The sequence below is a fragment of the Panthera onca genome, chromosome B2 (assembly GCF_046562875.1).
Source record: "Panthera onca isolate mPanOnc1 chromosome B2, mPanOnc1 haplotype 2, whole genome shotgun sequence".
Lineage (NCBI taxonomy): Eukaryota > Metazoa > Chordata > Mammalia > Carnivora > Felidae > Panthera > Panthera onca.
The window spans coordinates 41,300,778-41,314,622 of NC_138343.1; the positions used below are offsets into that span (position 1 = coordinate 41,300,778).

The window sequence follows — 13,845 nt, forward strand, 5'->3', positions numbered from 1 at the left end:
CCAGCCCCCCAGGGACCACAGCCACACACCAGGTTGTAGAGTTAATAAAATCTCTTCCGAGCCAGCGGGTTGCAGCCAGAGCTGCCAACAAGTCCAGAGGCGTTGCCTTGGGTTCAAGTGCCCCCGAGGCTGTTGCTCAGTCAGCTTCCAGAGCTTCCCACCACTGCCGGGAGCTACCAGAGCCCCAGCCACCCCCCTCCCTCCCTCCCAGGCCCCAGGGCCTGACCCTGATATTTGGGACAAGGTGCTGGGGACATAGACAAAATGTAATGATGTGCAGAAGCCCAAGTGGAGAGTCACATCTCGGTCTCAGCCAACAGACTGTCACCGAGTCCTGAAGTCATGAGCACCATCTGAGAGCTGGGATCTGTGGAAGGGCAGAGGGGTGTTCAGACCACCATTCATTCCCCCAGGGACACAAATCTGGTGAGAGACAGCCTAGGTTTCCCACACCCACTCTCCCTGGTCCCGGGCCTCTTCCAGATCTGGCTTTGATCAACCCTCGGGGCTCTTACCACTGGGGCACATCCAGGAGCTGCTGCTCCTCTGGTGGGCGGCAGGCTCCCGCCCTCTCTCTCGTTCCTGGGTGTCGCCAGCCCCTCCCGCCACCTCCTCCTCCTCCTCTCCCTCTGAGAGGAGGTCACAGATCTGTTGCTGCAGCTCTGGGCTAATGCTGTTCTCAGCCAACACCAGGCTCCGCAAGGCCGTGGGGTAATTTTCTACCATGTCCAGCAGGGTCTGAGGTGGGGGAAGAATGTGGAAGAGGAGGAACACAGTTAAGGCGGCTTCACACTCCAGCCTGCCACCCCTTCAGTATGTCCACAGACACGTGAGCTCCCCTGCACCCCCACCTCTAGCCCATACCCAGACATGAAAACTTCTCACCTGAGCTGACTGGTTGGTGAGCCCTGTGCCCTCCAAGTCTAGGACCTCTAAGGTGCGGCTGGAGGCCACAGCTACAGCCAGCATCCCTGCCACATGGTCACCTGGGGAGGCAGCACACATGCACAGTCACCTGCAGTTGTGAGCGGGCCTGCTAACCCTTCCTCCCCACAGCCTCCCCAGTGTCCTAACAACCCTAGATCCCACCCCCGCGCCAGCAAATGCTGACGGTAGGTGGCCAATAGGGGGGCACTGTGGCCAGTGAACCGATGAAGCAAGCCAGGCCCAGGGGTGGTGATGGATACTTTGATGCACCTGTTGGTCATTTGGTCCTCCACATAAGCGGCTTCTCTGCTATCTTCCAGATCCCCCTTTCCTTCCCACCCCCCCACCGTGGTGGGGTTACCATGGCAAGCAACCAAAGGGTCCTGAACTGGAGCTCTTGGATGGGGATGGGGTGGTGAGACTCGCAGGGGGCTTCCTTGAGCCTCACCCAGGGGGTTGTAGTCCAGATTGAGGACGCGGACCTGGGAGCTGTGGGCCACAGCAATCGCGAGGCGGCTCCAGCCCTTAGGGGTGATGCCAGGGTTGGCACTCAGCGTTAGCTCCTTCAAGCCTGGGCAGAATCGAAGGGAGAAACCAGGATGGAGTCTGTTCCTCTTCAAGCCCCTCCCCTGCCCTGGATCTCTGGGGTTTCCCTGGTGGCAGAGAGCCACCCTACCCCCACCACAGAGCTCCAGGGCCATTCGAGACCCATGCCTTCCTTGCCCACTGCAGCCTGGATGCCTGAGTCTCTGTTCTGCTGAGGCCCCAATCCATCTCCTTCCTGAGAGGATTTAAAACACATTCTCACCCACATTCAGAGCCCTCAGCTTTGGACCACACCCCCTGCTCTCTGCACCTGGTTTTTTCATCAAGGCCATACCAGCCCATGCCCTCAGCAGGGCCTCTCTCTCACCTGACTTGGCTCCATCTGGGGGGAGGAGGCCACAGATGAGGTTGATGGCTTCATCACCCAGCATGCAGTCCCCCAGGTCCAGAGCCACAAGGGCAGGGTGGAGGGCCAGGGCTGGGTTCAGCAAGGCCAGCCCTGCATCTGTCAGGGGACTCCCATGTAGGCTAAGGGGGTGAGACCAGAGAGCAAAGGTCACTGCAGTCATCAGCCCTATCTGTAAGGGAAGGATCCCCTTCCCTTATGTGAGCCCTAAAGGTGAGAAGGATACCTGTCATAGCACTTGGGAGAGGCCCTGGGGAGGAAGAAAGAAAATTCTAGATTCTAAAGGAATACAGGTAGAAGGGGAATTTGGCTTCTTTTCTAGGTTAGGGATTGAGATCCAGGACAGAGCACAGAGGAGTGTGGTGGGTTGGTGGGTTGGGATTCTTCAGTGGGCAAATGTAGGGGCAGGGGTCTAATCCCCAGGAGACTTCCTTCTTGAGACCTGAGGAGCTGCTCCCAAGAAGTCAAGGCCAGTGATTATGTGGGGAGGTACACGTGCCCTGCCAGAAAGGGGTGGGTATCCCATCTCATTTGGGGTGGGGCTGCGGGTGCAAAGCCCGGAGGTAGGGGATGTGCTAGGAGGGGGTCTTGGAGGCATGGGCAGAGGGATGGGGAGGTGGTGTACAGGGGTGAGAAGACAGGCTGGTGCAGAGACAGCTACAGGAAGGTGTGTGGAGGAACAGGCGGTGGCAGGGGGCGTGTGAAGAGGGATGCAGTGCCCGGGACCCCCTTGCGAGGGAGCGCACTCACAAGAGGGACTGGATGGAGCGGTTGGTCCGCAGCGCCTCTGCCAGCTGCTTGATGCGGCTGGGACTGGACACGACGCCTAGGTTAAGGTTGAGCTGCGCCAGGGACGTGGCCCCGGCCAGGGCCCGGCAGATGCGGCCGAAGTCGCGGTCGCAGAGGCGGCAGCCGCGCAGTGAGAGCAGGCGCACGGCGTTGTCGCGCAGGCCGCGGCAGATGTCCCGCACCTCGGCGCCTGACAGCGGTTCCCCCGAAATCTGGATGGAGCTGGGCAGCATCGTACCCACGGCTGGGCCTCCGGGGCCGGGGCGCGGGCCGCGGCCGAGGTTGGCGGGGCCGAGGGCGGGGTCGGGGCTGGGGTCGGGGCCTGGGCTTGGGTCGCGGACGGAGCGGGGGCAGAGGCGGTGGCAGAGGCGCAGGCGGCTGCGGCGGCTGCGGCGGGGGCGGGGGCGGCGGCGGCGGCGGCGGCGGCGGCGGCGGCGGCGAAAGCGCAGGCAAAGAGCTTCGGGGCCCGCGGATGTTGCGGAGGCGCTGAGGTCGCCGGCCGGGCTGAGACCGCGCGGCGCTGGGGTCGGGGCGGACCGTGCCGTCCGTGTCTGGGAGACGGGCCGGAGCGCGCGGTCCGGGGCCAGGCGGGCGCTGCTTCGCGCTTGTCCTCGTTCCTCGCGGTCGCTGCGGCGGCTTAGGGGCCTCGGTTCAGGTCATGCGGGACCCGCTTCGGCTCGGAGGCCGCATCTGCTCTCTCCCTTCCTGCAGCCCGGCTCCCCTACCGCCCCGCTGGGAGAGCCCGAGGCGGGCGGGCGGGCAGCGGGCAGCCGGCGGCGGGCGGCAGCACCGGCTGGGGCTGCGGCTGCGGCTCCTGCGCCTGAGCAGGCGGTGGGTTCCCATGGCAACGGTCGCGTCACCGCCGCTCGCCCCGCCCCCTGCCCAGGCCACGCGGCCCCGGGTTTGCGCACACCGGGAGCTCTGGAGCGGTGGGGCCGCTCTTCTCCTGGGCGTGGGCCCGAACAACGCTCGGAAAGTAGGTAGTAGGGTTGAGGCCTGGGAGGAGCAGGGGGTGTGGCAGGGAGAAGGCAGTCACGTCACGTGGAGGTGGCATTTGGGACTGTTACCAGCTGCTTCTGCCCATTCCGCCGTCGTTCCTTCTCCCTAAGGGCCAGACCCTCGGTGTCTTCGCCTGCGTCTTGTGCACGCCCTCCCATCCAGTTTGGAGGCCCCCACGACCCGGTAATCCGGGCCTCGCCCCGCCCTCCTTGACGAGCGGCGCCGCGCACGCTGAGGAAGGGGGCGCGGCAGGTGAGCACTTCCCCTCGCCAAGATGGCTGCCCCGCAGCGGCGGCCTCGGGGGCCACGGGCAGAGGTGGTCGTAGCTGCCAGGCACACGGGCACCCTGAAGGGCCCCTGGGCCAGGTGAGCCTCAAGTAGGTGCAGGGTGCTGGTGCCACCCCTTCCGCAGATGCTGACGTCAGTGACCGAGGCTCTCCGTACCTGTGACATTGGGGTAGCCCAATTAAAGGGCGTGCTAGATTCGGCGACCTGGAGTGGTGACGGCTGTTAAGTGGGCTGGAACTTTCAGGAAGAGTACACTGCAGAGTGTGCACAGTGCTGTTCTGTTCGCACTCTGTCCACATAGAGGCATGTCACCTGAGTTACCTGAGGCCCCATGTTACCTGATCCACACCATCACCAAGTGGACAAAGTGCCCCCAACGTGGGGCCACATAGGGCAAATGAAGGGCACATCTTTCTTGCCTTTTACTAGGAGGGAAAGATGCTGACTCAGATTAACTCGGGTAAAGATAAAAAAAAAAAAAAAAAAAAAGTATAAGCATAGTGAAGGGAGGTCGACAATTCTATTTCATTAACCACCTGATTTAACTCGTTAAGTAGAGCTGATTAAATGGATGGTGGGGTGGATGGTGCTATGCTTGGGGTGCTGGTTGTTTTTAGGAACGAATAGCACTCCTGAAAAGGGCAGAAGAAACCGATGGCTTTGTTCCTCTGGCCCCAGTATAACCAGCACAAAGCCAAGTTTGGCTTCAAATGTGAGCTCCCACAGGAAAATTATCCCTAGGCAATGGGCCAGGTACATAAGAGCCTTGTAATTACATGGGGTTGAATTGAAGTTTTTGACCAATTGTCACTGCTCCATTGGTGTCCCGAGTGAGGCTGAGCCCACTCAAGCTGGGTGCACTCCTCCATCAGACTTAATGGTTCCTGTGTCTGAGGCCTCCCTGCTGCTCCATGGGTCAGGTGTCCCCTGCCCTCAGGGGCAGGTTCCAGGTTCAGTCACTGCTTTCAATGTAGTCTGGGCTGTCCCACCATCATCCTGCCTGGATGAGGGTATAAAAGAGAGAACACGTGCCATTACCACCAGTGACAGAAAAATAGCAAAGTGTATAGGAAGTAGGGTGGCAGGGAGGACCACCGGAATGGCAGCTGCAGTTCCAAACTTCAATCAATATTTTAATTACCAAGTCTATATTTAGCAAGACACCGTGGGAGAGTTAAAGAGGAAGGAAGGAGTAGGTGGAGAGAGGGCCTCAGAGGAGCTGACCCACTTTCTGCACTGGCTGCAGAGCCCTGCAGTCCTGGCCAGGGGTTCCTGGCCTTGTGCCCTTCAGAAGCCCCAAGAGGCATCAGGGAGTTGCTTAAGTGGCTACAGCTCTGAGGCAGCTGCAGACCCCATCAAAAAGACACATGTCATCAATACTGTTCTTTAATCTTCCTCTGCTCCGAAGATGGGGGGAGAGGGGGCCGGCCAAGGGTTTCAGGTGGGGTCAGTGTGACTGCAGGGTCACCATAACAGCCTTGGCTGTGGCATTGAGCACGATGGCAGGAAGCCTAGCAGCAGGGAGCGCGGCAGGGATGTCTCTGGGGACCCTCTGCATAGGCGGGATGTTGGGGCCCTCCAGCGTGTCCAGGATCCCTGAAAGGAGGAGAATGGAAGGTGAGAGTTGGCTCGACCCTGCCCGAGGAAGCTGTTCCCTTCCCCCACATTCAGGCCCTCCTGTCACTTACCCTCTACCACCTTGTGGTAGGCAAAATGCAGATAGAGCAGGAAAAGCATGTGTAGGGCGGCCAGGGTGCCACAGAGGAGCAGCCGCTGTGTGGGGCCCACAGTCCGTGACACCAACACTGCCACCTAGGGCCACAGGAATACAGCTCAGAGGGCCTAGCTCCAAAGTGAGCAGTGTGGAGAAGACACTCCTACCCAGAGCGGAACCACTTTTGGGCTCTTAGCCATTTGGAGCCCTTTGTGGGGTTCAGCCCAAGGTCTGGGCGGTTTTCCCTAACTCCCTGGGAGGTTAGCCCACCCTTGGCAACCTCTTGCCCAGCTTACCATGCGTAGAGTAGACAGTCCACCCACCAGCAACCAGAAGAGGTAGAAGAGGGCATGGAGGTGGATGTTATAGGTGATGAACAGGACAATGCAGTGCCCAAAGAGGCCATAGCCCTAGGAAAGAAAATGGTGGGGAGGAAAATCACTCAGGCCGGGCTGGCCTCTGAGCTCTCATGGAGACTCTGAGAAATAAACGATCCACTGGCCAGCTCATCCCATTCCAGGCCCTGGGGCCCGAGGACAGATGCAGAGCGAGGCCTGGCTGCTCTTTTTAAGACCACCCTTGCCCACCACCATGCTGGACTCCTTACCAGCAATGCCAGCATCTGGAGCATGGTGATCTGGGCGTTGCACAGGTAGGCGAGGAAGTAAATGAAAGACGAGACACCCAGCCAGTAGCCGAAGCAGGTGCCAATGGCTGTACCCATCAGGGTGCCCTCCCGCTGTGGGGTGAAGGCTCTGCTTAGTCCTGGGAGGCCTCTGGACTCAGCCTCACCTAGGGCTTTCCTCAGGGGCTGCTTCTACCTCACTCCACCATCGTGGGCAGCTTTCAACTTAGTTCAGCCACCCCCCAAAGTCCTTTGTCCTGCTTACAATAATGGTGTCAGATGTCTTCATCCCATGGAGGAGGATGGCAACCAGCGTGAAGACCAGCATGAGAGGTCCATAGAGTTCACCTGCGATTTTCTGTCAATATACCAACTCATTCAGGCTGGAGAGTACAATGGCTCTTCTGTTTATGTCTTCCTTGGCTTTGCCTGGTGGCCCCACCCTCTGCCCTCGTGCCTCCCCCAGCTCTTCCAGACATGCTACCTTGGGTATTCACCTGGGGGAAGTTGACCATCTTGATAGGGATCATGGACTCCAGGAGCCTGGGAGAAGAGGGGAGAGGAGAGATGAGTAGCCCTAGGCTATGAAGTTCTGGAGGGCCTGAATCTTATTACATCTCTAACTCCAGAGAACATGCTGGATGGCAAAGGGAAAAGAGGGTAGTAAAGACAGACAAGGAATGAGAAAATAACTTCCTTGTCCCTAAAAATGCTTCCAGGAAGGACATCCTTTGGATACTGTGCTAACATGCAGAAGCAATATGGAGAACTCAGAAAGCCCACCTGGGCCTTGTGAGAGGGCTTGGTGATTTACCTATTTGACCTGCTCCCCTTTAAAGACAGGCAAACCTCAGCAGAGAATGCCAAGAATTCAGGGCTGTGATGATGAAGCCCTGGGAGCGGTTTAGAAGGAAAGGTTTACTGGAGGGAACCAGTGTGTCTCCTACATCTTCCTGCTTACCAATTTCTCCAGGCACCACTGAACATCGTCTCGGAAAGTACATGTGAACTGGTATGAAAGCTCCACACAGGAGGAATAAAAGTACAAGTCGCTTCTGCCCACTTCTTAGGTGGCCAACTTTTAATAATACCTTGGATTGTGGCTTCATTTCACTTCCTTTGGAAAACCTATCCTGTCCCACCCTCTACCTACTCTGGGTCAGGTGTCCCTTCTGTGTGTTCCATCAGAGCAAATAAATGCTCTATTGTAACTGCACTCGAAGGCAAGGCTCCCAGCTATCTTCGCCCTCTGTCTTCAATGAGACCTAAGTATTACAGGGCCCAGCACAGAGCAAATGCTTAATAAATGGCTGCTAAGTGGTACTGGGTATTTGATAGATATTGCTTAAAGGATGAACAAAAGATCCAAACCAAAATTAGATCCACTTCTTGAAAAGTCATTCAAAACTATGTGCTGATATTGTGGTTCAGAGACTGTTCTGGTGGTGGGAATAAAAAAAATAAATAAAATAAAACTGAGCTTGTTTCTGAGGTCTCTGGGGAGACTGACCCGGAATCAGCATCGCCCAAATATCACCTGTTAGAGGAAAGCACAGAGTTCTGTAGGAACACCAGGAGAGGACAAACTGGGAATGGGGTTGAGGAATGGGGGACAGAGGTGACAACTGAGCTAGGTGTTGAGGGAAGAAGAGTAGTTTGCTACACAAGGAAGAGGAGGAAGGCAATGTGTTATCACCATGTCCTGTTCTGTGACTGGTAAGACATACAGTGTAGCTGGGGTACAGGTGCAATGATGAGGGCTGGTGGGGCCATGAAGAGGGGAGCCTAAGGGCTTGGTATCTGGTTGTGGTTTGGATGAAGGATTAGGTGTTAGGAGGGCAGCTTCTATCAGGAGAAGGATCCTCACCTGCTTCGCACCTGGGCAGGCTCCACATCAAAGTAGGGTCTCAGGATGTCGATGTTGGCGTACAAGCTGAAGGCCCTGGAGGCTTGTCTCTTCCCTGCCTGCCACATCTGAAGTAAGGAAGACAGAAGTGGGGTGGGTTGGGATTGTGAGACTCTAGACTATAGTCCCCGTTGCTTATTTTCCATTGGATTTCTACATGGTTCTATGGGGTCAGACAACGTGGGGTGAGCTTCAACACAACTTCAGAACTTGCGGCCTGCCTAGGCATACTTTTCCACCCGCTAGGGATCCAGTCTTGCTTACCTGATCAGCCACCTGCCGGCTCAGCTGTCCCTTGAAGCCCTTCATGCCCAGGAACTCCCCATCCTCCTCTTCCGCAGCAGCTGCATCGGCATCTACTTCTTCCTCGCGCAGGCGCTGATGCAACTCACCCATGTCCTCGAAGCTGGAGCCTGAGGTATCATCCATGTTCTCCATGTCAATCACAGCTGAGCCTCCACCCTGTGAAGACAGTGGCTTGTAGAGTGCAAGATCTTTCTGCTCCACCTGTACGTCCTCCTATTGGTCGCAGGGTTTGGGACTTTGTTAGTCCACTGCTGGGGATATGGCTTGGAATCGCCATAGATCAGGCCCCTCTCTTTCCCTCATTTGCTCTCAGAACGCTTGGTTGTCTGGTTCTCTTTTCTAGCCTGGGAAACCCATTCCCTGTCTTGCATATATGTCTTTTTTCTACTTTCCCAGTTAAATTCTCAGAGGGCTGCAAAAGTACCCATTTCGTTTGTCTTTTCCAACCCCCAAACCAGGCTGTGCACACAGCATGGTTTTAGCCAGTGCCAGTGAATACCGCCCGCTCCCTCGCCATGCCTGACCCCGATCGGCCAACACAAACTTGTCTGGAAAGCAAGAGCAGGGGGGCGCAGAGATCTGAGGCCCTCTGGCTGGACCTTTCAGGTCGGCACTAGTCCCACAGACTTTCGTGTATACCAAGATCCAAAGGAGGGAACAAGTGTTGCAAATGGAACAGATTTCCAAGCTCCGAGGGAGTCTCCACGACACCTCAGGGCGACTGCCAGCCCCGGGGCTGGTTGCAGCCGGAGCCTTGGGGCGATTACCTGGATGTTTTCTTCGAACCCTCCCCATTCCGGACCAGCCCCGCTTCGGGCGCCGCCGGCCGGCGCCGCTGTAGTTGCCATGTCCCTCGAGGGCTCCCGTCACTGAAGCCCGCGCTAGTCCAGCGCGCGGACAAGTGGGAGAGACGCGGGCCTGAAGGAGGGAGATGTCCAGGGGCGAGAAAGAGAGGTGGGTTCAACCGGAACGCAAAGAGGAAAAACCCGGATGTTTGGCCAAAACTTCCGGAAGCTGGGGACGTGGACGGAGTCCGGGCAGAGTCTCGCGATACTTAGATCCCGGGTGCGTTGCCACGGAGACGGAGGTGAGGGACGCACGCGCCAGTTTGCTGCCCTAGTCACGTGGAGGGGTTGAAGATGGCGGCTGCTCAGGCGGTGGAAGAAATGCGGACCCGCGTGGTTCTAGGGGAGTTCGGGGTTCGCAATGTAAGCCTATGGCCTTGAACTCGGGAAGGAAAATGAGAGTGGGACAGGGATGGGGTGGGGTTGGGCGGGCTTGCCCTACCTGCCCTTTCGCAGACTCCCGTCTTTTTGCTCTAGGTTCATACAACTGACTTTCCTGGTAACTATTCGGGTTATGATGATGCCTGGGACCAAGACCGCTTCGAGAAGGTACGTGGATTTGGAGAGGGTGTTAGGAACCGACCGTGTATCTGGGCAGCCTGTGCCTCAGAAGCAGCCCTTGTGGTATGCTCCGTTCCTAAAACGTTTGAGCAATGTGCTAAGGCGCTTCGTGTACACGGTTTCTGCCCTGTTCGAGGAGCAAGATGTTTAGTCTTGTGGGAGAAGAACGTACGTAAGTGATTCCAGTGTAATGCGGTAAAGGCGGTTGATAGAGATAAGGACAACCGGGGATGGGGTGATCCCACAAAGGCACTTAATCTAGAAGGGGGATGGGGTTGGGGGCAGCGGTATGGAAGATTTACTTCCTGAAGAAGATGACATCTGGATTGAGCCCTGATGAGTAGAATCTGAGAACAGGGAAGGGTGAGGAGGGACTAAGACTAGAAACGAAATTATAAAGGTTTTGTGAACTGTGTTCCAGGAACGTCCAAGCAGTTTATTATTGCTAGAATGTAAAATGGGGAGCATGAGTGGTAGGCAAGATTGAAGTGCATCTTAGACCCTGTAGGTAATAGGGAGTTTTTGAAGAGCTCTGAAGTGGACATGATCTGCAGCCTAAATGATTGGGACAGAACGAATTGAAGATCCAATAGAGCAGTCAGATTTGTGATAGAATTGCATAGAGGAACTGAGGTTGAAAGCATGAACTAAGATTGTAATCAGGAAAATAGAGCAAAAGGGATATAGAAGGTAAATTTGATAATTGCTTTGGTGTGGGCTTTGAGGAGGAAATATAAAAGGACCTAATTTGAGGAGCTGCTTTGACGGCTGGTGGTGTCATTTACTGATGAGAAATAGATCTAGGGGAAGGGAATGATGCTGCATTTAAGTTTCCTGTATATGGCGAAGTTTAGGAGGCTAGTACTAGGTGTGTTTGAAATGAGATCAGAAGTGAGATATAATTTGGGGTTTTTTAGTATGTGTGGTTGCTAAAACCATGAGTGTGATTGAGGTCATCTTGGAGAGAGACAGAAAAACCTGGGAAATAGTGACATTGGTGAAGTGGGTAGAAGAAAGTGAATTTAGAAGGATTCCTCAGAGAAGGAGGAAGAGAACCAGAAGATTGGTACTCAGAAGTCAAGGCAGAGTTCGAAAATGAAGGGATTCTATCAATGCTGAATGCAGCAGAGAAGTCTGGTAGGATAAGGATTGAGTAATGTCAACTCCATTAAGCAGTATGGAAGCCTATTCTCTAGTAGAATAGTTTCTGAGGATAGTTGGGCTGGAAGCCACATTACAGAGAATTTTACATAAGTAGAGGACGAAAACAGGGAAACTTTTCAAGAGCCTAATAAGGGATTAGGGGAGAAAGGAACATTTATCAGGGACACCTGGTCAAAGGGAGGTTCTTGGGTGAGTGTGAATGTTAATACTCTAGGAGGAATGTCCAGGGGGGAAGGTGTTGACTCCAGAGAGCAGGCTTCATTTAGTGCTTTTTCTGTCCCCACAGAATTTCCGTGTGGATGTAGTGCACTTGGATGAAAACTCATTGGAGTTTGACATGGTGGGAATTGATGCAGCCATTGCCAATGCTTTTCGGCGCATTTTATTAGCTGAGGTATTTATTTTGGTGACAAAGGTGGAGTTGCGTGGGAAACTGTGCCATCACCATACTTGTAGAATTGTCTCAAGGTGCCCCTTTCCTTTAGTTTTCTTGCAGTTTTGCTGAGCATTCCTCATAAACTTTTTACTAAGCAATTCTTCTTTTAGGAAGAGGTCCCCCTGTCAGGAAGTGGGAGTAAATGGGGAATCTGTAGGGTCTTTGTTGGAGAATGATTCTGTTTTCTTGGGCAGGTGCCAACCATGGCTGTGGAAAAGGTCCTGGTGTACAACAACACGTCCATTGTCCAGGATGAGATCCTTGCTCATCGCTTGGGGCTCATTCCCATTCATGCTGATCCCCGTCTTTTTGAATATCGGAACCAAGGTGAGAGAGAAAATGAAATTTTGGGAAAATGGGAGCAGCTCTCTTCTGAAGTAGATTCTGGAGTCATACTGCCTGTGTTCAAATCCTGGATTGATTACTGTATAACCTCGAGCAAGTTAGTGATCTTTTGGTGTGTATCTGTTCTTATCTGTGTGAACACTTGCCCTTGCCTACTGTAACTTGTTCGGAAGACTAAATGATAAATTTAAGTTAATGCACTCAGCATAGTGCCTAGCACCCAAATGTTCAGTAGTTCTTTAACAGCTTCTACTCTCTCCCTTTGTGCAGGAGACGAAGAAGGTACAGAGATAGATACTCTACAGTTTCGGCTTCAGGTCAGGTGCACTCGGAACCCCCACGCTGCTAAAGATTCCTCTGACCCCAACGAACTCTATGTGAACCATAAAGGTAAGTAGTGGTAGGGCCAGCAAGAGGCCCACTTCTTGGTAGGTGCTGGTTTTAAGGAGTGAGGCTTTTCTGATGTGCTTCTTTCTCCAGTGTACACCAGGCACATGACATGGGTGCCCCTGGGGAATCAGGCTGACCTCTTCCCAGAGGGCACGATCAGACCAGTGCATGATGATATTCTCATCGCTCAGCTACGGCCTGGCCAGGAGATTGACTTACTCATGCACTGTGTCAAGGGCATTGGTAAGAACTTTGTTGGCTGTCCTGGGCAGAGTGGTTTGATTACAGTGGAGTGGGGTGTGACTGAAGGGCTCAGCTGAGATGTCCTGACAAGGAGCAAGCTGGTGGGCCTCCGCCGTTAGGGGTTTGTATAATGTGAAGGTTTCCCCCCAGGCTGTTTTACTCTCTTCCCTCCAGGCAAGGATCATGCCAAGTTTTCACCTGTGGCAACAGCCAGTTACAGGCTTCTGCCAGACATCACCCTGCTTGAGCCTGTGGAAGGGGATGCAGCGGAGGAGCTGAGGCGGTGCTTCTCGCCTGGTGTTATTGAGGTGCAGGAAGTCCAAGGTATGACATTTGGGTTACCCGTTCAGGTCAGGACCTAAAGTATATTTCCTGTGAAGGTAGCATAAATGAAAGCTCTGGGCTCGTGTATTTAGAACACGGTTTGTTTTCACTAGGTAAAAAGGTGGCCAGAGTTGCCAATCCCCGGCTAGATACCTTCAGCAGAGAAGTGTTCCGGAACGAGAAGCTAAAGAAGGTTGTACGACTTGCTCGAGTTCGGGACCACTATATCTGTGAGTGTCAGGTTGGGGGCGTATTGTGAAGTGGGGCAGGTCTTTGGTGCTGCCGCTTCTTTGTAGAGTCCAGATGTAGAATCTGCGTAGCTTAATACGGGAGGTTTTGCGAGCCCTGCCTGAGCTGAAGTGTCTCTTTGGTTTCCAGTTTCTGTCGAGTCAACAGGGGTGTTGCCACCAGAGGTGCTAGTGAGTGAAGCCATCAAGGTACTGATGGGGAAGTGCCAACGGTTCTTGGATGAACTAGATGCAGTTCAGATGGACTGAGGTTTGCATGGGACTTACCGGCATGGCTGTGCTTGGATACTCAAGTATCCTAGCTGAAGATTTTGGGTCCTGACTTGCTGGTCACAGGACTGCTAGAGTCCAGTGTGACTGCAGGTCCTGGGTTTTCTGGGACAATCCCAGCCTTATTTTCAGTCAGTACATTTTGTTAAATATGCCACAAAATGTGACTTCCTGCCTTTGTAAGGCCTTAATGTAAATAAACTCACATCCAAATAAAAAACTTTTGCCAGAGACTACTTCCGGAGTTTTAGCCCCAATACGTGGGGCCTCACCTTAGAAGAGGTTTGGCATTATTTGGCACTTAGGAACACAGGGTTCGGGTGTTACTGCAGGTCAGGGCCAAGTCCTCTGAAGCCTCATCAGAGATACCAGGGCTGTCTGGGAGGCTCAGTTTAATGTCTGATTCTTGGTTTTGGTTCAGGTCCTGATGCCAGGGTTGTGGGATCATGCCCCGCGTTGAGCTCTGTGCTGAGGGTGGAGCCAGGTTAAGATTCTCTCCCCTCCTCTGCCCTT

The 13,845-nt window shown here is 54.4% G+C and overlaps 3 protein-coding genes across 8 annotated transcripts; 1 reads left to right on the top strand and 2 right to left on the bottom strand.

Annotated features, from left to right (window-relative positions):
* Positions 1-33: 33 nt before the first annotated feature.
* On the bottom strand, positions 34-3,504 carry LRRC73 (leucine rich repeat containing 73). Its single transcript, XM_060615618.3, has 6 exons — positions 2,630-3,504; positions 1,841-2,001; positions 1,376-1,498; positions 886-986; positions 516-738; positions 34-367 (listed from the first exon to the last, which is right to left on the bottom strand). The coding sequence occupies exons 1-6, from the start codon at positions 2,899-2,901 to the stop codon at positions 297-299; spliced, it is 951 nt and encodes a 316-aa protein (XP_060471601.1). The 5' UTR covers positions 2,902-3,504; the 3' UTR covers positions 34-296.
* A 952-nt stretch (positions 3,505-4,456) lies between these two features.
* On the bottom strand, positions 4,457-9,479 carry YIPF3 (Yip1 domain family member 3). 5 transcript variants are annotated; one of them, XM_060615611.3, is made up of 10 exons: positions 9,274-9,477; positions 8,465-8,662; positions 8,162-8,268; positions 6,792-6,837; positions 6,560-6,652; positions 6,277-6,408; positions 5,966-6,079; positions 5,644-5,767; positions 5,424-5,551; positions 4,457-4,951 (listed from the first exon to the last, which is right to left on the bottom strand). In XM_060615611.3, exons 1-10 carry the CDS (start codon positions 9,352-9,354, stop codon positions 4,889-4,891), a joined length of 1,086 nt encoding a protein of 361 aa, XP_060471594.1. In that variant the 5' UTR covers positions 9,355-9,477; the 3' UTR covers positions 4,457-4,888. The 5 variants fall into 5 exon arrangements, with proteins under 5 accessions (XP_060471594.1, XP_060471596.1, XP_060471598.1 ...); XM_060615613.3 differs by having other exon boundaries at positions 4,457-4,955; positions 9,274-9,476; XM_060615615.3 differs by lacking the exon at positions 5,644-5,767 and having other exon boundaries at positions 9,274-9,479.
* Positions 9,480-9,598: 119 nt separating this feature from the next.
* Positions 9,599-13,577, top strand: POLR1C (RNA polymerase I and III subunit C). 2 transcript variants are annotated; one of them, XM_060615616.3, is made up of 9 exons: positions 9,599-9,714; positions 9,829-9,900; positions 11,363-11,470; positions 11,707-11,839; positions 12,128-12,247; positions 12,338-12,490; positions 12,665-12,814; positions 12,928-13,044; positions 13,193-13,577. In XM_060615616.3, exons 1-9 carry the CDS (start codon positions 9,646-9,648, stop codon positions 13,309-13,311), a joined length of 1,041 nt encoding a protein of 346 aa, XP_060471599.1. In that variant the 5' UTR covers positions 9,599-9,645; the 3' UTR covers positions 13,312-13,577. The 2 variants fall into 2 exon arrangements, with proteins under 2 accessions (XP_060471599.1, XP_060471600.1); XM_060615617.3 differs by having other exon boundaries at positions 9,625-9,714; positions 9,808-9,900.
* Positions 13,578-13,845: the final 268 nt, after the last annotated feature.